This window comes from Lactuca sativa, chromosome 8, assembly GCF_002870075.4.
Source record: "Lactuca sativa cultivar Salinas chromosome 8, Lsat_Salinas_v11, whole genome shotgun sequence".
Classification (NCBI taxonomy): domain Eukaryota; kingdom Viridiplantae; phylum Streptophyta; class Magnoliopsida; order Asterales; family Asteraceae; genus Lactuca; species Lactuca sativa.
In genome coordinates this window covers 91,790,679-91,814,778 of record NC_056630.2, presented here as the reverse complement: position 1 = coordinate 91,814,778, position 24,100 = coordinate 91,790,679, and the positions used below count along the sequence as shown (strand labels likewise).

The following is a 24,100-nucleotide window of genomic DNA, read 5'->3' as shown; positions in this document are numbered from 1 at the left end:
GAAGTTATGTGTTTTATTTTCTTCATTGTTGCTATAAAGTCCCCCTCCATGGAACTTTTGGCAGCTTCCCAAAACAGGTTCTTGAGCTCTAACCCAGTGTATTTCTTCCTGAAGTTTACATAGATGTGTCTGGCACATTGTCTATGTTCAACATATGGAAGTAGTTCTGTAACAGCTTGTAGTAGACCCTGACATTGAATAAACAAAATTATTATAAATGTATAATAATTAAACAAATTTACAATATAATTTACCTTGGGCTAATCGGAAATAACCACAAGAACCCTACCACAATCAAGGTCAAGATCAGCAACTAACAGCTCAATAAACCAAGTCCAATTATCTTTGTTCTCTACATCAATCACTGCCCATGCTATTGGATATACATGATTGTCTTCATCTCTTCCAACAGCAGTTAAAAGTTCTCCCTTGATCTGACCCTTTAGGAAACAACCATCCAAACCTATCACACGTCTGCAACCAGGGCCGGCCCAATACATGGGCGGCTTGGGCTTAGGCCCAGGGCATCAAAGTTTTTGGGGCATCAAATAGTTCCAGCTGTATCTATATTATATATAAGGATGGCCCAATAAACATAGCCCATATCTTTGTGTTTACTGATGGAAAGAGATTAGGGAAAAAGAGAGGCGCCAAAGCCAGACAAAGCGACATAGAGAAACGAAACGTCCCATGGCGCCTAGAAATTGTTGTCCACGAGGTAATCAATTCCTATTAACCTGTAATATGTCTCTGTCTCTTTCTCTAATAAATAGAAAGTAAGAACGGATGTTGATATTGTTGTTTAATCGGTTCTTCATTGTTAGAGATATAGGGATTCTGAAAAGTGACACTGATTTATCAATTCTTAATTTTTGATTTAGTGATGTTGGCGTGATTGTATGTTGTTGGTCGCTGGTTGTTTTAGTGTTTCAGATTTATCCTCTAACTCTATTTATTCTGGATATTGCAGTTTCAAAATCATTTTGGGTAAATTTAGTCTCGAAATCTATTTATTTCTTATCTATTTGATGTATTCTCTATCTGATTTCCACTGCTTATTATTTGAAATCTATGTTTATTTAGGTTTGTTTCAGAAATCTCTTTGATTTCTTATTCATCTTATTTCTTCTCTACTTCTATACAGGAAAAGTTAATCATAGTCTGAAAGATCAATCGTTCATCTGAAATCTGTTTGACTTCTTATTCATCTGTTTGACTTATGGTTAAGTTTTGTTATCGAAATCAGTGTTTATTTAGTTTTTTAGAAATCTTATTTGTTTCTTATATATCTTATTTCATCTCTGAGACTTATGGTTATTGGTTTTTTTGTTTCTGATTTCTCTATTGTTACTGAAATCGGATTTGGGTGGTTTGGCTACTAATTTCATTATTGTGAACCAGGAGCTATATTTTTTAGTTCTGACTTTGCTGCCTAAAGAACCGTTCTTATCAAATTTCTGATTTCTAGAGGCTGCCTAAAGATCGTTTCTTATCAGGATGTATACGATGCAAGAAATATCGAATGTATTAACAATTTTAAGTATTGAAAATGATTTTTTTTAAAAATATTGACTATTATGAAAGAATAGATGTTTTTGCTTCAAAAATGCATGGGTACATCTTTTTAGGTGAGTTTTTAGGTTTTTGTTTGTATCATCTGTTTGATTATAAATTTACTGTTATATATATATATATATATATATATATATATATATATATATATATATATTTTATATATATATATATATAAGGGCATAAATTTTTTGTTTTGCCCCGGGTAGTAAAAAACAATAGATCGGCCCTGTTTGCAACCCCTATTCCAACCATCCTTAAAAGCCTTAATCACAAATTAAACCTTTTGAAATAGTTCATGCCACTTACATTAGAATCTACTCCCACCTTACAAGTGCTCCATGGGTTAGACCTGAGGATTTCTGCAGCATAGTCCCATAACTTTGCATAATGTTCTTCTAACTTACCTTCTATCATCTCCCTTGCCTTTGTCCTAGCCCCGTGACATTGCTCCTTAGATACATTTACTAAAAACATCCTAAGTACATCTTCCTTCATCTCAATTAATGTCATCTTTGGTTTCATAATATTATCCTTCAGGTAATGTTTGGCTAACTAGTTGCAACTAACCAAAGTTCCAAAATTATAATTTTTAGCACATAGATGTATGTCACATATCGATTTAATGTGAAATGTGCATTCATTATACTTCCAAGCCACATAAACTCTAAAGGGCCATGGGTCTTTGTTATATATTTTCCCGCACCTAGCAATCAGTCTATGCATGTCACTCTTCATAAACTACAACTGATATCCATCAGCTACTGCATAGTTAGTTAATGCAAACCTGAGTTAAGAAGGGGACTTGTAACACTCTCCCACTATAGGCTTCATTTGTTTCCAATGGATGTCTGGATCATGAACCCTGTACTCTACACCCACTTCACCATCATTTTAATCATCAATATGACCATGTTCTAGATCCATAACACCAGCTTCCTGATCATCATCTCCCATTCCATCAAGAGTCCTCCTTAGCATATTTTCATCACATAATATGTTAAGGAATGGGTCATCAGACAGATTTGAGGTTGGTTTGAAGGTCTCTGGCTCAAAATCCAGGAAAGATAAATCTATGAGATCATCATCAGAGTCCTCGTCCCTTACATAAACCTTTTCAGGCCCTTTCACCTTTTTAGTTCCAGATGATGAAGCCATATGTTCAAGATGAAAAATTAATATTGTAAGTGACACTATGGAACTCGATTATGTAAGATAAGAACACACATACACATCAATTTCTTATTGGCACCCCACGTACCTTTCTACTTTAGTGACTTTCAACTTAAAATAGAAGCTTTTTGCATGCAACAATGGTGTAAGAAACCCTTTTCAACCCCTTCTTCTTCCTAAGACCAACTACATGAAACCCTTTTTTGATGCAAGACGTTTCTGTGAAAGGTGATATTTGGTGGTGTACAAACGATCAAGTCGTATAGGAGAGTGGTGACTGGCTGCGTACCTTGACCTGTTGTTAACCGCCTGATAAAACGATTTTGAAACGGGATCGTAATTATTTAGGCTAATTAGATACAAAAAATCGATTTAGGGCTAATTTAGAATCGGGGTGTAAAATTTATGGCTTTTATGGTATTAACCCAAGAAAATATACAAATAATAATAAATAGTATTACTAATAACTTGGTTATAAAGAGTTAACCTAATATGAAAACCACATTTGTGTCAAGGACTAAAAGTGATAAAATCAAAAACTTGACGACACATAGATTTTTGTTTTGGGAGTAGAAGCCGTCATTATGGAAAATATGAAGGTCAAAAACGAAAATCCGAAATTAGAAGGCATGAAATCCAGTAGAAAATGGTCGAATGAGTTTTAGGCTTCTTTTCCTTGTTACCCATGACTTATATAGCATGTGTCTAATACCCTTAACCGAACCCTAATACCCCCAACCGACAATCGCAAATGCTTACGACGCATCAGGGGAGCAAGGGAGAAAGAAAGAGGCAGGAGAGAAGGAGGTTGGTGGAAATTATTGGGTTTTTGCTGTCGGAATCGATTGCATGAGAAGAGAGGGGAGTGTATGGGAAGGTTCAGATTGAAGCTTATTTAAGGGTAACTCTTTCTTTTATTCTTTTTCCTTCCTAGCTAGTATGTCCTTTTGTCGTCGGGTTTTGGATTGCCGCCATAAACCACCACCGGCAGTCTCGCACTGTCAGCTAGCTGTTGTGAAAACGTAACAAATCTACAAATCAAGGGTGGTTGTGTGTTGCTTGTACTCTAACCTCCTGATCCTTATAGTAAACTAACTCTTATGGGTTGTGTGTGTGTGTGTATATGTGTGTGTATGTGTTTATTCAATGTCATCACCATCTCTAGCCTCCATGCCAACACATTGGCAGCCTCCTGTCATTGTGGTTCCTCCCAGCACTGCCACAGGCCACCATTCTAAAGGTGGTTGTGGGTTGAGCCTTGTTGCAACCTTGGTTCTAATGATCAAGCATTGGTGCTCTTTTTCTTTTTAGCTTATTGTTTTTGGTAGCATTGTACTTGTTGGTCGTTTGACCACCATAAGCCACCACCTGATGTTGGCTGAATAAATGACTTTATATTCCAGCTACATATCAGACACCAAGTATTAAGGGGTTAAGTTGAAAGCTTAACCTCAAACTCTAATGTTATAAATTTATAATATTATGTGATTAAGCCACTAATTTAAGCCTTGACAAGCCAAGATATTAATCCATTAAGCCATTAAGTCACTTTAGTTCACAAATTTTAATATCGTTTTATATGACCTTTTAATCTACTGAGAGTTATAGAGTTGAAGTTTAATTATTAAGAACTTAATGGGTGGTTAAAACTTAACTTAACTGCTTAATGCTTTTAAGCCCTCAAATCTTACCAGGACTTCTAAATTCATGTAATGCTCTGTAAGAATCATTAGGAGGTGTGACATATTTTTGGAAAGGTATAAATGTCTACTATCTTTCGCCTGTAGATTCTTAATCTGATTCTGATCCAAAATGGGTCGTTCATTTCATTTTGTTCGGTGTTGTCACAAGGTTGTTTGGCATTCTGCTGCAATCTTAGTTCTTCTTACATAATCCATATATGACCATAAGAGTGGCGAAATATCGTGAAACCTAATTTTTGAGAAAGGTTAGTGTGTCTAGTTTCCGTGAACTTTGGACCACTTGACCTAATTCTATCCCCGGGAAGGACTTATGTTGTAATATTTACAATTGGTCACGAAGTTGACAGCTTTGAAAGGTTAACTTGTAAAATGTGTATAAAATCAACAAAAAGTTGTTAGAGTGAGTCCCTTATATACATGGAAAGGTACAAGAGAGAACTATATGAATATGTAATAATAACACATAAAGAATGTGTCTAAAGGCAGTAAATCAGACCTCGAATAGGAAGGTGTAACTAAAGAAAAAGTAAAAATAAAGGATAAATAAGTATTATTAAGTATAGCATTAAATTAATTTAAATAGAGGTTGTTATATGTCATCTAGGTTCTAAGAAAGGTGGGTGTCTGTCTACCTCACAACACTACTACGCACAGTGATTCACTTTCATTTCAGGTGAGTTACACTAACATACTTATTATTTGACATTGCATGTGTATGTGTAATGTTAATGTTGTTCACGGATACCCTTGATCTTCGGTAGAGTGGACAAGAATAGGTTTTTTACCATGATAGATTCTTCAGGGGAAGTGGTTTAGGTTGAGATGATCATGACTGACCCATCGGGTGAAGTGGTCAGTCCCAGTATGCCAATTTATGAGATAGACCCTTTAGAGGATTCCACCTCCTGGTGTAGAGTTGATATCGACCATATGTGTTAGGAAATTGATGTGTTATGTGAATGCTATGTGAAAGTATGTGTTAATTTTACATGAAAGATCAATGTAATTGGTGAGTCATGTATATGTTCACTAAGATTTATGCTTATAAGTTGTTATTTAACATTTTTTAGGATCTTTTGGTACAGATAAAATAGATAAAAGAAAGAAACTGGTATGAATGCAGGCAGCATTCTCTTAGTGATTCATATTTTCTTTTGGTGTATAGATTTCTATAAGTCTAGGGTATTTTGTTTTTCCTTGTGTTTTTAAAATAATTTCATTTGTAAAACTCTGATAATTTTTTTTGAATTTTAATTAAATGACATTGGTATATTATTTATAAAATTTAATTAAATGAAAAAATGGGTTTAGAAGTTTAGTAGACTGATATTCAGTCACAAAATCATATAATCAAGGGATAAAATGATATAAGTGGGGACCTTGAAGGAAAAATATTAAAGACTAAACATGATAGTATCAAAGACTAATATTTAGTCCTTGCAAGAGAGTATCATGTAGGGGTGAGCATGGTGTGGTTTTTGCATTCTTAAAACCGTTGGATGTGGTTTTGCAATGGTTCGGTTTTTCGGTTTTTAAATGCGGTTTCGGTTTGTATCGGTGCGGTTTCGGTTTTTAAACCGTGTTAAGAATTTGGTGCAGTTTTTTTTTTATGTTTTTTGGTGCGGTTTTATAAAACTGTAAGAACTGAAAACCATGTGCATATAAGCTTGTATTGTGCAGTTTTTTTTAATGCATTCATTTTCAGCTCAAAACAAAATTACATAATCAAAAATTGTAAGTCGCTTAAAATACCACTTGTGACCACTCTCACAAACTAATTAATAATTGAAGGTTGGTTGATTTTGACGTAATTTGTTACAAGCTTATTACATGTAATCGATTAGTACGTTTGACTAACAATAGAACATTTCTTTTGCACCTCATATAGTCTTATACAAACACAAAATAAACATATAATAAATATATTATCGTTTATAACTATTTTAAATAGCATGTATATAATCGACATTGATTGATTTATTACTATACACGCTTGCGGTGCGGTTCGGTTTTGGTAGACCGGTTTTTAGGATAGAAACCACACCGCACCGTTGACCTTCGATTTTTGCAAAAATTAAATCCGCACCGTTGGTTTTTGCATCGGTTTCAGTTTTTCGGTTGCGGTTTATTGCGGTTTTGTCGGTTTTTCTTTAGTCGGTTCGGTTTTTGCTCACCCCTAGTATCAGGGACCAATACAACACAAAATAGAGATATCAATGAAATATATTGGGGGTTAAATGATATATTATAAAGGTTTGATACTCGGTCCCTAAAAGATAGTATCAAGGACTAGTATAACATTAAATCAGGAATTTGAAGAAAATAAATTACAGACTAAATGATATATTATCAAAGACTGATTTTCTATCTTTGATTCTTAGATGTATTAGGGACTAATTTTCAGTCCTAGATATGTAAAAAATCGACTATCTAGGACTAGATTTTGGGGACTAGCTGGGGACTAGCTAAATCAGTCATAGGTTTTCATCAGAGACTGATTACTGACCATCAGAGACCGATTATGTCAGTCTCTGATACCTATTTTTCTTGTAGTGATAATATGTATCCTTTTGTGTTAGGATGTTGGTATGTTGTAGTGATCTGTTAGACTAGTAGATCTGTTTTGATTACCTGTGTTTTCTTGTTATGCATATGTCGACATATTGTGGTTGGGTTAAGGCAGTCTTGCTTTGTGTTGTAGGCCAAGATACTCCGGCAGTCCAGTTAATATTGTAGGCCCAAGGAGAGCGGTCTAACTACATGTTGTAGGTTTAGGAGAGCGGTCCAACCATATGTCGTAGGCTCAGGAGGCTGTCCAGCCTGTATGTAGGTCTGGTGTGTATGCACCGTATGTTTATTGTTGTGTGGGGAGTTTTAGAGAACTCACCAAGCTTTGGCTTACAGTTGTGGATTTAAATGTTTTAGGTACTTCTGAGGATAGGTTAAGGTGAAGGCGTGGTTGTGCGCATCACCTGATTGTTGTTGTCTTTTGAGAGATACTATGATTGTAATACTCTGATATTATGACATGATTTTGGAACAATGTTTTTGGTGACTTATGTTTTATGAAAAATTTATTTATTTATTTAAAATGGAAATTTTTTACTATGGTTTTGGGATGTTACAAGTTTTAAAATTGATGGTGTTGGGGAGATATGATAATGTTGCAAGATAATGAAAGGCGCCCATTACAATATTTATGGTTAATTAAACCTTTTGTTTTTTAACAAAACTTATTTTTTTTTAAATAAGTGATTATACAGGTGGACAAGCCAACTCTACTTTACCTAGGAAGCCGGTAACTATTGAGGTTGCACCCCCAATTTAACATGTAAATTTGAAATTTAAAGACTTATTGTTTTAAAAAAAAAATAAACAATAGTAACGAAATCGAGAAAAACCAAAAATTTTGTTGTACTACAATGTCATTTTCCAATAAAATAAACCCACATCACCAAGACAAAAATTCTAAACATATGAGATTAGAATAATACATATAATATTTATTATAATATTCTAAAATTTTGAAAAAATAATTATAAATTACAATTCTAGTAGAATAATACACATAAACATACCTATATCTATATGAGTAATATTCTTATAGAATATTTTGTTACAAATATTAGATGAATTTCCAAGCTCATATGGATTTTCTATACTTTATTATTATTCTTATTATTTCAAAATTTATTTAGGAAATAAAAAATGAAAAAATAACAAAAAAATCTATTTTTTGCACTTTTTTGCATTTTAAATCTTTTTAAAATAATAAAAAAATCCACATCATCAAAGAAATTTTTTTAATAGATTGGACTATAAATAACACATGGAATATTTTATTAGAATATTCTAAAATTTCTAAAAAAATAATAAATTATAATATACTATTAGAATAATATATTTATACATATCTATATGACTAATATTCTGATAGAATATTTTGCTTGAATATTAAATAAATTTTCAAGTCAACGTGGATTTTAAAAATAGTACATTAATTTTAAAAATTATTGATTCTTGAAAAATAATATTGATAAAAATTAAATAACTTACAAATAATTAATTTTGGGATATATACACTAAAGTCTCAATATTTTCATCGATTTGACAAGAAATTTCTAAACTTTATTTTTTTGACAGTAAAATCCAAATTACCGACAGTTTTTGATACTTTTACCCTTTTTTCCGGTTAGCCGGTAATTAGGATTTTTCTTTTCAAAAAAATAAAGTTTAGGACTTTCTTGTCAAATCGTCAATTAGGACTTTACTTTCCAAAAAAAATAAAGTTTAGGACTTTCTTATCAAATTGTTGAAAACATTGGGACTTTAGTGTATATATCCTTTTTTTGTTAGAAATTTAATGGTATGATACTCTTTAAGCATAAGAGTTATTGACATATTCTCTGGTCAGCTAGATCCTATTGAAATCCTTAATGTTTGCTTCTTGTTAAATCGTTTTTATAATTTCAACAAATCGACATTGAAAAGATTGGAGATAATCAAGAAAAAAAAAGAAAGAAAGAACCAGGGTTGTGTTGTCTTTTTGCAGTCCCAAAATGGAGAAATAAGAAACCAAAAAAAAAAATGAAATTGTCTTTCTTTCCCTTCTCCACATTCACACCTTTTTTACTAGGCATGTGTTGTTTGTGTTTTTATAATTTGTCCCCACTTTTTAGTTCAAGATTTGGCGGCGAAGCAAGTCTTTTCACCATTTCTCGCTCTCTCTTTTGCATATGTTTCTCCTGATCGTGATTGTGTCAGGGTAAAGATAATGATGGTAAGAAAAACTGTGGTGCTACAACAAAAATCACAATTAAAAGTTCTTGGGTTACGAAAATACACTAAAGTCCTAATATTTTCAACGATTTTACAAGAATGTCATAAACTATATTTTTGACAGTAAAGTCCTGATTGACGATTTAACAAGAAAGTCTTAAACTTTATTTTTTTTTTTGAAAAAAAAATCCTAATTACCGGCTAACCGGAAAAAAATGGTAAAAATGTCAAAAACTGCCGGTAATTTGGACTTTACTGTCAAAAAAATAAAGTTTAGGACTTTCTTGTCAAATTGATTAAAATATTTGGACTTTAGTGTATATATCTCATTTATTTTTAAATTATTTAACTATAACAGCAGTTAAAAATAATAATAAATCAAATAATATAACTAATTTCATAATGTAACAAACAAGTTAATACCATTTGGACGATGTTCTAAGATATATGTATAAACTTACTAGTTTATAACCCGTGGGAACCACGGTTATAAAATTAATCAAACTTTTATAGTAAAAATTCAAAATTATTAATAAGTTATTTTAAATAAATTATTAATTTAAGAGATATTTTTTATTAGTTATGTGAAACTATAATCATTGATTCAAATAAATATATAAAATTAATTTTTAATATATATTAGATATTTTTTATTTGTGAATTAATGAAAACAATAATTTTAAATTTAAAATTTAAAATAGAATCACACTAATGAGGAGGTCTAATAAATTTAAAATGGAAAACTAATAAATTGACAAGTGGCAACATATTAATTAAAATGTCTAATATGGTGACACATGGCAAAAGAGCTACTCTTTTATTAGTATAGATTAACCATAACAATATTTAAATGAGCCATAAGATCAAAACAAACTATTTTCATATGTAATTAGAAATGTATCATAACCCCTTGGTGTAACGGCCATTATTTTCAAATTAATGACAATGACGTAATTTATGTTGATGACATATATTCTTCAACATTTTATTATATTACTAGGTTATAACCCGTGGGTACCACAGGTTAGAAATTAAAATATATTTTTTAATTAAATTATAACTTATTTATTTGAAATTTATATTGATAATAGATAATAAAATCTTTACTAATTAAAGTGTATATGTTTTGCGGTAATATGATAATGACATAACTATTGGTTGAAATTACAAGCCTTTGTGATTTGAATATGCAATTGGTATTTTGTATTTGTAGATATGCAAAAAATTTATAATTTTATAAAATGAAATATAATTATAACTAAAACAAATACTGAAATTTATATAAAAAATAAAATTATACAAACTTTTTCATAAATTTCTAAAAACTTCTTTATACACAACATTTGATTTTTATTTGTTAGTCTACCATCTTTATCTAAAATCAACAATTTTAATCCTTGTCTACTTTGAACTCTGGATAAAACAACGTACAATTGACCATGTGTAAAAACAGGATCCTTTAGAAACAAACCAACTTTTGATAAAGACTGTCCTTGACTCTTATTAAGTGTCATTGCAAAACACACAGCTAATGGAAATTGTCTTATTTGGAATTTGAAAGGGATCTTGTCTTTAGAAGGAGTTAAAGACATTCTTGGAATAAAAGTTCAGTTTCCAATATTACTTCCAGTTAAGATAATTGCCTCGATAACACGTTTGCCCAAAGATATAACCTATAGTCTAGTCCCATTACATAAGCCATTTTTCTGATCAATGTTTCTCAATAACATAACTGGAACACCGATTTTTAAAATGAGCTTATGGTTTGGCAGACCTGAGACTTTAAGACCAGTTAAAACATCAGGTGAGTATAAATTTGTATCAAACTTATCATGAAGAAACTCGGATTGGCATAGGCTATCTGAACTTAAGTATTCTATTGGTTCTCCTGGAAACAATGACAACAAACGATCGTTTATTTCTTGGACAACTTCATTCTTGGGAGCAATTATTGCTATTTCTTGAAAATAATCAGGAATGTTGAAGTTTTCCAGTATAGAAGGATATACAAAACTAATTAATGAACCTATAGGATCATGTGGATTAGTAATGAGAATATCTTCTGGAATATCAACAATTGCTTCACCGTCATTCGGACCACCAAGATTACCTTCTCCTATGTCTAAAAGCCAGGTTGCAAAATCCCTTATTTGTTTAATAGAAAATGGATCGCTTCCAACTGTTAACCTCATGTTTTTGGTTAATTTATGAACTTTGCATTGTTGCCATAAATAAGAAGAACTTAAAGACGCATTAACAATGTTTTGTCTACTGCCACCTGGAACAACAGGTAGAATTTGTCTGAAATCACCTCTAAAGACAATCACTTTCCCTCTAAATGGAATATTTGAATTCGTAGGATTGACACACTTTAATAAATCCTTCAGAGTTCGATCTAAAGCTTGGGATGCATGTTTGTGAACCATAGGTGTTTCATCCCAAATGATCAATGAGGTTTTTCTTACTAAACTGGCAAGATCACTCTTTGGATTTATTCTACAAAAAGAATCCTCGGTAAGATTTATGGGAATTATAAACTAAGAGTGTGTTGTCTTGCCTCCAGTCAATAATAATGAAGCTATCCCACTTGAAGCAACATTTAAAACAATCTCACCTTGACCTCTAATTGCTACAGAAATTGTTTTCCAAAGAAATATCTTACCAGTTCCACCATAACCATAAACAAAGAATACATCTCCCTTATTGTGTTTAACTGCATCCATGATATCAAGAAAAATGTCTTGTTTCTCATTTGTTAATGCAACAAACAACCGATCAAACTCGTTCTTTAAATTTGGTATATCATAATCTAGCTCCTCAGTAATAAGACGATTGTTTGAAGATGAAACAGAATCAGCATCTGGGTAAGGAATCTTTCCATATTGTTTAAGACTGGAATTGTTACGGAGTAAAGTTTGTTCTATCTCAAACAAAGTCAAGTTTTTAAGTTGATCTTCGTTTAGTGATAAACCTATACGGAAAATAATTTATTAATTAGAACATATAAAATAAATAAGTTAATATGACGTAAAATATAATTGGATTTATACTTAAATTGTATATGATAATCTTTTAATAATAATGAGATAAAGTTATATTACCTGGAGACTTTAATCTATGTTGTTGATTGTAAAGAATTCCATCTGATAGATATTCCCAAGTGTTTTGCCAAACTATCTCTGGTTTACACAAACTGTTGGAGAATAGCATCGTAGCAAATAAGAACCGTAGATAAAAACTAGATCCAGAAAGACTTGCTTCCTTAATTACATCGATGAATTCTTTGTCATCGTCTAAAAGCCAAGAGTATAACATGCATCTTTAAAAGAAGAACATAGTTCACCATTGACTGTGCGAATTTCTTCAAATGATTAGAACCTTTCACTTCATTTAAAAGAATTCTTAAGAAATATGATTCTCCAAGTTTAGGTGAAACATAGTGAATTCTACCAACTGCATATCCAACTTTCCTTAGCTTCCAAATAAGATCTTTACGATGCCAAACAAACTTTGTAGGAAATTCAACATATGTCAGTTTTCGTGCTTCTTGACTAATTTCATTACACTTCATCCAAGATGTGAACATTGAAGAAGCAACAGAAGTTCGGTCAAGAACATCTGCAATGTCATCATCTGCCTCATATACAACTTGTTGTTGATTGGGAAGATGAAAAGGTAGTCTAATCACAGCAGGATATCTATAATGAACACCGTATTTAAAAATCCACCATGATCCTTCACATGCAGAAATATATCTACAATCATAGTATTCTTTAATTTCATCCACTGCATCATTGTTATCGGAATCATTATTTCCTGGGACCATAGATACAGTAGCTCTATCAGGACCCTTGTTTATATATTTAAACAAATACTTTCTGGAAGATCCCTGATTGCACCATTCAACATTAATGTGTGTTTGATATCTTTTCAACAGATATTTGTTATATGGAACAACATTTCTGTTATCTAACTGAACACCAGATTTTTATACAAAATGTCTATCATTTCTTCTCCGATATGTGACAACCCAAATTTATTGCCGTTACAAATCTCGTCTGCACTAACGGAATTCGTCATTATATTTAATGTTTCCCGTGATGTTTGGAGTCGTCAATAAACAAATATCTAGTTATTTATATGTCCTGACATTATCATAGGTAATTATAACTTGTAAGTGTTAACCCCGTTTAACTAAATAGAGTTATATTACTTTTCAACCACTTCACCCGGGTAAAAAAGTTTTAACCCCGTTAAACTTTAGCATCGGGTAGCCGTGTATCGGGTGCAATACCCGAGGCATATGAAATGAGAGTAAACACCATTTGAACACTCTTTTACCACTCATTCACTCTCTCTCACTACTTTCTCTCTCTAGACCCGAACCCGACTCCAAAACCACGAATTTCGGCTTCCAAACGTAAGAATTTATTCCCTATCTTATTCTAAACATACTTCATTGTATTTAGAGGCCAAAAATCATATAATTTAGGGGATTAAAGGGAGTTTACGGCCTAGGAAGCCCCTTAGGCCGTAAACACCTAAAACCTTGCCAAAAACCCCATTTTTCCTTCCTTTAAGCTTGTGTACTAATTAAGGGAATTACCTAAGTGAGTTTGGACATGAAAACTTAATATTTTGAAGCCTAAAAAGGAGTTTACGGCCCAAGCTTATGCTTAGGCCGTAAACACCCAAAAACCCTTGATAAATGTCCCAAAAACTCATCTAGGGCATGTAGGAATTTAGCTATGACCCTAGGAAATGTTTAAGACCATTAAACAACACCATTTAGAGACAAAAAGAGGAGTTTACGGCCAAGTCTAAGCTTGGGCCGTAAACACCCAATAATTATGCCAAAATGTCCCCAAAACTCCACCTAAGGTCTTCAAAAATTTATCTAAGGTGAAGGGAAGTGTTTTGGACCATTTAAACATCCATTTTGAGGGATTAAATGGATTTTACGGCCCAAGCACAAGCCTGGACTGTAAACTCCCCAAAATGTCACAAAATGAGGGTTTTAACCCTCCAAATTAGTCCAAGACACTTGCTAGTAAATTAGGGAAGTGAAATAAGGCCTTAACTTGCAATTTTTGAGGAACACATGAGTTTACGGCCAAGCCTAGGGGGCTTACGGCCGTAAACTCCCAAGGAGTGGCCTTTGGGCCGTAAACTCCAAGGGAGTGAACTCATGGACTCCTCCGCAAACCCCTCTTGGCCTTGTACCACTCCCGGGAACCCCTTCTAGGCCCTAAAACCCTGAATCAATGCTAGAATGCCCAAATACTTTAATGAAAAGCATAAAATGATTAATTTATTGCAAAATACATATTTCATATGATATTAGGGGCCTAAAAGGTGCACAAGTCGTTATTTGGTACAAAACGCTCAGTCGACACTTTTACTCGATTTACGCGATTTCAGGTTGAGTTCATACCCCTTTAATGAACCTTTCAAATGTTTTATATGTTTTAGGGGGGGATACAAGTCAATTATACATGTTTAAGGAAATTCATACAAGTCATTTATTCATGTTACGGAAATTAATCACATGTGATTCACTATCCGTAGTTCAAATCACATGCGATTTACCACTATGTTTTATAAAAAGGATTTTCATTTTCAAAACCATTTCGGATAAAAGATCAATCTTCTAAATGTTCCCTTTCGACAAGATTTTTATTAAATAAATTCCTTATAAAATGTATCCTCACTAATATATTTATATAAATAAGGCTTGAAGGACTTAGGACCGATAGCTTGCCTTATTTCCTGTTCTTGTTTGATTGTGGGCTTAGGGTAGTTGTTATCCGTCTGACTGTCGTTGATTTCTTAGTTATATATCATATATATTAGTGTTGGATATGAGTATTTTCATTTCATTCGATGTTTAAACCACTAAACTGACAAGAATCATACGCACTAAGTTAACTATAATAGGTATAGTTAAGGCCACTATTACTCTCTATAGCTACTACTCTACACACTATAATACACTCTATAATGATACTATCTACTAATACGAGAACATACTGCGAGTATACAAGAGACTACTACACTATAATACCAGAGAAATCACTAATCAAGAGATAACACACTAACCCACTACGAGATACTCTATTCGCTACGCACTACGCCCAGAGTCTTCTGGCAGGAAGACGACGCTATATGTATAGATCTATACAGGGCAGACGCTATTACATCCCGACTGTTAACTTCAGTCCGAGCCGTACAGGTCCAGGGATGCCACTACTTCACTACACTGTGCATGATCGGGAAGGTCATGGGGTCCTCTATTACTCACACTATCGGTAACATATAAGAAATACACTATAACCACACTAAAATACTAAACAAAAAGTTAAAGTTAATATCCCGAAGTAAACAAGTATTTAATACTAAAGAAAGTTTGCACCACTATTATGGACTTCAGGCATAATCTACCGTATTGCATTACTTATTGGAAACTCACTATTATACTTTTACAATAAATGGTTTTCAAAGATGAAAATGATATGTTTCTTAAAGGTTTTCACTTACAACGTATTTCTAGAAAATATAGGATTTTCTAGGATTTTCTACCACTTATGATTGTAAAGTTGCAGCTTTTCATACTATCGGTTCTAATGCTTTTATACAAAAACTCACACTAAATTCTTATGAACTCACCAGCTTTATGCTGATATTCGTTTTCAAAATAACTTGTATCCTCAGGTCAAAGATAGACAGGTACAGGTGCGGCATTTTGGAGAAGGTGGAGCATACAAGATCCATCTCTTATTTTTGTAATACTTTTGGTACTTGTTAAACATTACAAAACACGCTTGTAATTAAACTCACTATGTAATGCAATGGTTGTATGTTTCTTGTTTTTACTATTATGCAATTGTGATGATAATGTACATGACGTCCTCCACCCCGAAACGTATTCCGCCGTTATCGGTTTTGGGGTGTGACACGATATAAGGGAAACCCATTTGAATCAACTGAAGTATGATCACAAAATTGCTTTGGAAAGTTTTTAGAACACTTTCTGTCGACCATGCATGGGCAATTCAAATTTTCAACTCCACATGGACCATGAATCATGAACTCCTTGACAAGTGACTACAATTCTGGATCATCATCGATATTTGGAATCTCGGCCGAAATAATGGGATCGATATCTTCAACTGTTGGAAGCTTGCATTTAGCATGCATAAACAGACATACATGACTATGAGGTAAACCTCTTTTTTGAAATTCAATTGTATAAACCATTGCATGCAAAATATACAAATAAGATACAAGTTAGCAACAAAAATTTGTATGTATGTATATATATATATATATATATATATATATATATATATATATATATATATATATATATATATATATATATATATATGTTAAACTATAAATTTAAAAACTTGCTTGAACCTTGCCCAAAATTTCATTTTCCCTTAAATCTTTAATAAATGCATCCAACTTGATCTTAAATAACCTACATAATCTGGTCTATCTTCTGGATGAAGTGGAGTGTCCTTAAGGAACCTTTGAAGTTCCGGCCATTTTGGATTACAAGTAAATGTTATGAAAAAATCAGGATATTCAAACCATTTACAGAGCGACATGGCATCCAAATAGTTTTGCATCATATAGTGTGCACCACCGGTAAATGAAGAAGGTAAGATCACACGTTGCCCGCCGTTGGAAATATATGTACTCCCAAGTGCTTGCTGATTACGCAAATTCTCATAAGACTCACATCTAAGAATTTTTTGTTGGTTACGTATGAAAAATAGTCTCTCACTTTCAATCATATCCATCAACCAAAAATTGTTGGAACAACCTTTTTGCATTAAGAATCAGTGAGAACGATTGATCCATGTCTTGAATTCTATAAGCAAAAAATTCTCTCATTGTACAGGTTGGACATTTGCTATTACTTGAAGATGTAATACCTCTATGAAGGATATCAACTCTGTAACCATCATCGCCATATGCAAATAGTAATGGATACTGAAAAGCAAGGTAAGAAGGATATAATTCACTGATACATTGTAATAATCCTGATGAAGTTTGAAAAACAATATCTCTTTTTTCAATTGAATCACAAAAATCACCGACAACTAAAGCTGCAACCTCAGAAGAAGTTGGTAAGTTATACGTCCTTCCATCTTGTTTTCTTTTTCCAATTAATCTTAACTTCAAATTAGCACAAGAATTTTCATGAAGAGTGTCTCTTACCATCCTATAAGACTTGACCAATGCATTGTTCGAATCTAACATAACCTTCAAAAATTCTATAATTTGGAGATCATATGATGTTAAAGCTGCAACCTCAGAAGAAGTTGGTAAGTTATACGTCCTTCCATCTTGTTTTCTTTTTCCAATTAATCTTAACTTCAAATTAGCACAAGAATTTTCATGAAGAGTGTCTCTTACCATCCTATAAGACTTGACCAACATATTGTTCGAATCTAACATAACCTTCAAAAATTCTATAATTTGGAGATCATATGATGTTGAAGTTAATGTAGAATCGCTCGTCGGACCACTGAAAATATTATGAACAATTATTTAATATTAGTAAAAAAAAATTAATGAATTGAAGTGCGTTATTAAAAGATAATTGCAAAAATATACCCAAAAGTTGTCGATCTATTTGAAATCTCGTTCTCCATATCGTATATGTATAACTGACAAAATTTCGGTCTTGAACCATGTGTAGGTAAAAGACTTCCTATACTATGATAATTTTGACCATTAAGTTTGAATATGTACGGTGTGTTGCCTCTGTTGATGGATGAATCAACTTTGTCTCCCATCGATGTAAACGAAAGCATTGAATTGTAACGTCGAATGTTCTTCATGAAGTTTTTGCTTTTTGAATTTACCAATCTATATAGATTTCGGTAGGATGACGATGCTTCTTTTAAAGATGGTAGTTCATCTTTGCCGTAACCACAACATAGGGAATAAGACGTATTGCCTTTTTTTTGCCCTCCAACCGATTCATCTTTCCATAATTTTGGATGACAAATCTGACATATAACAATCTGATCTCCATGATCAAAGTAATTTGTTGTATGTAAAAAATGTAAAAATTAATAAATCAAATAGAAAAAAATTAGAAAAAAAATTAATAAAATTAAAAATTTTGAATTATGATCACCTTTGGATATACCGTGGAAAATATCTTCAATAATATGATCAACAATTTTTTCTTCATCTAATGTCAAGTCAAACATAGGTATAGTGGATATAGATTGAGTCTTCCTTTTTAAATGATGTTTTACTTTTGGTAACTTGATTGATGAAGAATTTTGGATTATTGTCGACCGATTGTTGGAGGTTGTGACATTACCAAACACTAAATTATTTTTGTTAATAAAGAGTGGTTTTTGAAAGTTATTATTGAATATATAACTGCCTGAAAAAAAAATACAGATCACAAGGTTAGCAATAGGCATGATTTATATAAAAATTGAAGCATATATTTTTAAATAGGTGTATTTAGAAATACGTACCTTTTGAAATGTTAGAAATGGTGTTCTAACTTCTAACATTTATATTTGTTGAGGAAAAATTCTGAATTATTATGGAATGATTAGTCGAGACCGTGGCGGTACCAAACAAAAATTATATTTGTTAGTAGATAGTGGTGTTTGAAATTTATTATTGAAAATATAATTGTCTGACAAAATTAAAATACAAATTAGAAAGTTAGGAATTGATATGAGTTATATAAATGTGAAGCATATATTTTTATATTTGTGTATATAGAAATACATACCATTTGAATTTGTTGAAGGATGATTAATAATTGTATGTTGGTATACAAATGATTTGACTGGGTTTATATTTTCCTTGTCTAAGGTAACATTTGTATAGCTATCTGTAGATATTAATCTTTGACGACGATTGTCTGTTATATAATAAGAAAAAATAGTTAGTAATAAAAGAAATAATATTAATTATTAAAAAAGAATAAATTAAAGAGTCTTAAAATTTTTATATTAAAAATAAATTTAAATCAAAACGAATATACTTACCGTTATTCGACATGTAAGAAGCATGTGTAAAATATGAATTTTGAGGGGTTGATGATGTATGTAATATTTTGGATTTTTTATTATCCAAATATAATTTTCTAAGTTTTCTCCTCTCTTTAGCGTTTGTAGATTCTGTGGTGTTATTTGAACATGTAAAATAGTAGAAAACAATTTATTTGAACCTGCAAAGTTAAATATATTTTTATTTAAAGTTAACTGTATTTTTAAAATAATAATAAATAACATATTCAAAATAAATTATTAAAACATATAATTAGTGAAAAATAAATTAAGAAAAATACCGTATTGGGTATAATGAATAACATGTGCAATAGGTGTACGATGAGACAATGATGTGGTATATTGTTTTTTTGGATTTTTTGTTATCCAAATATAACTTTCTGATTTTTCTTCTCTCTCTAGCATCCGTTCCGTTCATGTCCTTGTTTGGTATGTAATGACAATAATAGAATATAGTTAAAAATAAAATTAATAATTTAAAAATAACTATTACAGACTTACAGTTAGAGACGATTAGTAGCTCATGTAATATGTATAAAATTGAGTAATAATGAAATAGAAAATAATTTGGGGGTTGAACAGGTTAAAGGATATTTATAGGATAATCATAATAACAGTTTGGAATTAGGTACCCGTTTACTGAACATTAATTCTGGTAAAAAATGATCATTCAGGACCAAATGGTCATTTTGCCAAAAAAAATGTATAATTTAAAAAAAAACAAAATAAGGGGTTAGATTAATAAATCGTAATAAGTATTAATCATCTAAATCATTCTTAATAAATAAAGGTTTTTTTGCCACATGTCAATCTCTCATTAATTTTGATACTTATCATTTTGTGGTATTTTTGAAATAAATATTATCCACTTGTTAATTTTTGGTTTGTTTCAATTTTTAAAATTAAAATCATATACTTATTTATGTAAAGTACTAAATATTATATATATGATATTAAATTGCAATAAATATGTATCTTCCTTATTTTAAAGTTGTATATTAAAAAATATTTTCTATTTACACTTTAATGTTTATTTTTTTTTAAATCAACCTGTGTAATACATGGGTTTCACACCTAGTGTAATTAAATAATCAATATCGAAATGCACACATACTTTATACAAATCGTTAAATATTAGGTTTTTAAAAATCAATTTACTTTGCATATCACAGTTAATATGTATGCATTATTAAAAATTTAGATTGAAATTATTTCCCTTTCAAAACCAATAAAATCAATGGATTTATCATTTAAGTCTACTTAATTAATTTAATCACAAAAAGAATGTTTACCCTGATTTTTTAAGCACTTACTATAACAACTTCATATATGTCTTTTTGGGAACACGATGTAAAAGTGAAAACTGAGAATGGAACATACCTGCGACAACGATGGAGGCCCTTGTGCAGAATCAAACGGAAAATTGTGGAAAGAGGATCAAGTTGATGCGGTTACAGAACGAAAGCCGGTAAGTTTGGGCTAATATTGAACCGATGATTGGCTTCTTAATACACGTATTGAATAGGTAAAAAAAATTAGGGCTTTTTTTATGAAGATGAAATCTGCTTGAAGACAATAGGAAAAATTTCTCCTTATTCAATCATGAGGTCATAAGACCTCTTTATGTATGTGAAAAAATTTAAGATCCCGAATATCTCTCTGAAAATCTTAAGATACCGCTAGTGTAATTCGAATTTCGTATTTCATCATACCCTGAAAGAGGAGGATATGTTATATATTTTTGATTAATTAATAATTATTATTAAATTTTAAATTCTTTGTGTTTAAAAATATGGATGTTGTAGAGGCGACATTACCTAAAGTTCAGAAATTAAGTAACATGATTACCAATAAAGACCAGGAGGTTGATACTGCACCCACTAATAACAAACCAAGATTTTCTGATGCGATTCAGATAAGTCATGAAGACGGTTTTAATGAAAAAATGGAGGAGTGTCTACAGATGACATCACCGGATTCAGACATCTATAATAAACCCAATCTTAATAAAACTCTAGAAGTGCTTCTAAATACAACAGATGTTGAGACTGTGTAAAGTTTCAGCAATGAAAACAATGATGCTATCTCATCTTCTAATCAGGTAATCTTCACCATTCTTTGTTCTAATACTAGTTGTGAAACACGTATATTATACGGGCTAATTAAAACATAATGTTAAACAAAAGCGATTAAATGAAAAGTTTATTTAAATTTGAAATATGAAATAAGTGAAAATTATGAAAAAAAAACATGCAAAAAATAAATTAATTAAAATTATGTGTTTAATTGTTAGACCTGTGTACTAAACGATTTATTATTATAAAATGTTAAATACAAATGTTTAAAGTGTAAATTTATTTGAAATTGAAATTTCAAATTTGAAATTTGAAATTAATAGTTATTATAGTATGTTTAATTTATGGAAACTAAATTAATGATATAGTGGAAATGAATAATGAAGTAATTGACAAGTGGAAAATAAATATATTTCAAAATTATGACAAAATGACACGTGGCCAAATAAATAAGAGAATGACAAGTGGCAATAACATTTTTATTTATTAGGGTAGACGACAACTTCCACTATCAGTATCAAGAAATCTGATGTGAGTTTTTTTTATTAACTACTCAAATCATGTTCCAGGATGAAGATGCTGCAAACTCCAAAATCCTTTAGTCATAGAAGATTGGTTCCATTCTTGGTGAGTGTTTCATGGGATGATTCAGGTAATATTTTACTTAAGTTAGTTTCATTTTTTACAAAATCTTTGCAATCCATTTGCTAATTTAGGTCAACTTTTATTTGGGCGTTCTGAATAGGTGCTTCAAAAAGCAACCAAATTTCATAACCTTAGAACACTTCAGAGCAAAACCAACAACCTCCAACACCATCTTTGATTAATCAAAGTATTATTGTGGATGAATCTCAAAACACTGCAAATGAGAAAATAGATTCTCCTACTTCTACATTGACTCCAATTGAAACATCACGATTCATATTTTTATTCAATTGTATTTTTAATTTATTTCTTTCATAATTTGGATGCATATATCTGGTTTAACCTATTTTTTTTAGATATGTTTAATCTTTCAGGTTTTGACAAGGTTTCAAACAACTGGTATACTTGGAACCAACAACCATGATAAGTAGTTCCTTATTCTTCCACCACCATCCATATTGTTGGTTTACAATTTACGTAATCATCAATTCAGTTCACTTTTGAGTTTTATTGTGAAAAAAAAAAAAGTTTGTAACCCGATTATGTCATTACCCCTTGAAATATTTACCCAATTTCGCTTATTTCTACGAATTTGCACAAAAATTGACACTCTAATGCATACTATTCTTAGTAGTGAACGAATGCTTAATTGTCTGAAATTGAATGTGTCTTCCATCTATACATTGCTAAATTTTAATTTTAATTTTTATATGGTGTGTGAGTTGAAGATTACTAACTTATCCAATATTTAGAAAAAACATATAAAAACTTATCCCATGCATGAACAATTCATTAAAAAGTGAATATTTTTATGGTCATTCATTTTCTATATAAAAAACAGTAATGTTCATTGGTTTTCACTTTTAAAGAGATACCAATGCATACAAATATTGAAAACTTAGTTTTCATATCAGTTTTTAGAGTTTTTACATTATTTTTTTGTTTATATATTTTTTTAAATTAAAATTCAATTTATTATACATGTTTTTCTTTTTATGTTACTATGTATCATTAATATTGTATTTATTTTCCTTCTTTATCTTACTGACACCTCCATTTGAAGAGACATTAATCAATGCCTACTCATTACTTCCTCTAATCACTAAACTTGGTGATGAATATACGAACTGGGAGAATCTTTACACTATGGATAAAACACATAATCAAATTATAAACGATCATATACATGTATGTTTATTTATTTTATATTAATTCTCATCATGTGCGAATCCAAGATTAATGTTATCAATAACTATCCATTTTAGGGATAATATTATGAATGTAGCATGAAACAACCATTTTAAAAATAATAAGAATTCAAAGGAAACAAATGTTTGAACAATGAAAAACCACAATGTGAAAAAAACAGAATGAGAAAATTAAAAGAAGTAATTGTTAATGTAAATGCAAAATGGAATACCAATTCAATTCCCCACCAAAAGATAAATCAATCATTTTTCTCCAACTTCACCTTCAACAACTATTTTCCTGGACCATCTGGAGTTATTTTTGGAGTTTTTGTTGATGATAAGTGATCATTAGACTCCAAATCAAAAACTTCTTTCAGATTTCTCTTTAAGATTGGTGTTGTCGTTAAAGTCTTCATCGGGCTTGTTGTCTCGTTTTTGTCGAGAGCGGAAGGAGTAATGTTATCGTCCGTTCCAGAAATTGCATCCTAATAAAATTTAATCATATAATATAATAATTGTAAAAATGGAATAGTTTATTAGGGAATATGTGAAAATGTTAATATGTAATTAACCTTTGCATTTTTGATATCTTGAGATTGCAAATCGGCTGAACCAAAATCTAACGATTGTTCGTTAGAAGGCTGTATGTTACAAAAAATTGTCAATAAAATAATGTACTAAAAAGTAAAAGAATATATAAATAAAAAACAATAAAAAATTAGTAATTTAATAACCTGTGAATCGTTCAACTTATTTTGAAGTTGTTCTATTATACTCGCATCCTCACTGATTCTAGCAACTAGAAATACCATACTGGTTGTTTTTTTTGTCACATTGAAATTTTTAACAAAAATTTTAAAGGTCAATTTCAAACCTTTCAATGCATTTATCTCACCCGGATAGGA

General features: G+C 31.1%; 1 protein-coding gene and 2 long non-coding RNA genes across 4 annotated transcripts; 2 read left to right on the top strand and 1 right to left on the bottom strand.

Annotated features, from left to right (window-relative positions):
• Positions 1–600: 600 nt before the first annotated feature.
• LOC128128041 (uncharacterized) lies at positions 601–1,286 on the top strand. The gene is made up of 2 exons (XR_008225599.1): positions 601–718; positions 1,145–1,286. It is a non-coding gene; the product is annotated as an uncharacterized LOC128128041 (long non-coding RNA).
• A 9,614-nt stretch (positions 1,287–10,900) lies between these two features.
• Positions 10,901–11,653, bottom strand: LOC111878236 (uncharacterized). Its single transcript, XM_023874739.1, has one exon. The coding sequence runs from the start codon at positions 11,651–11,653 to the stop codon at positions 10,901–10,903; it is 753 nt and encodes a 250-aa protein (XP_023730507.1).
• An 8,949-nt stretch (positions 11,654–20,602) lies between these two features.
• LOC122195636 (uncharacterized) lies at positions 20,603–22,659 on the top strand. Of its 2 annotated transcripts, XR_006186087.2 has the most exons (4): positions 20,604–20,753; positions 21,091–21,386; positions 21,930–22,012; positions 22,106–22,659. It is a non-coding gene; the product is annotated as an uncharacterized LOC122195636 (long non-coding RNA). The 2 variants fall into 2 exon arrangements; XR_008225564.1 differs by having other exon boundaries at positions 20,603–21,386.
• Positions 22,660–24,100: the final 1,441 nt, after the last annotated feature.

Bases quoted from the DNA above. Each gene is read 5' to 3' on its own strand.
- LOC111878236 (XM_023874739.1), bottom strand. From the start codon at position 11,653: ATGGTTCACAAACATGCATCCCAAGCTTTAGATCGAACTCTGAAGGAT.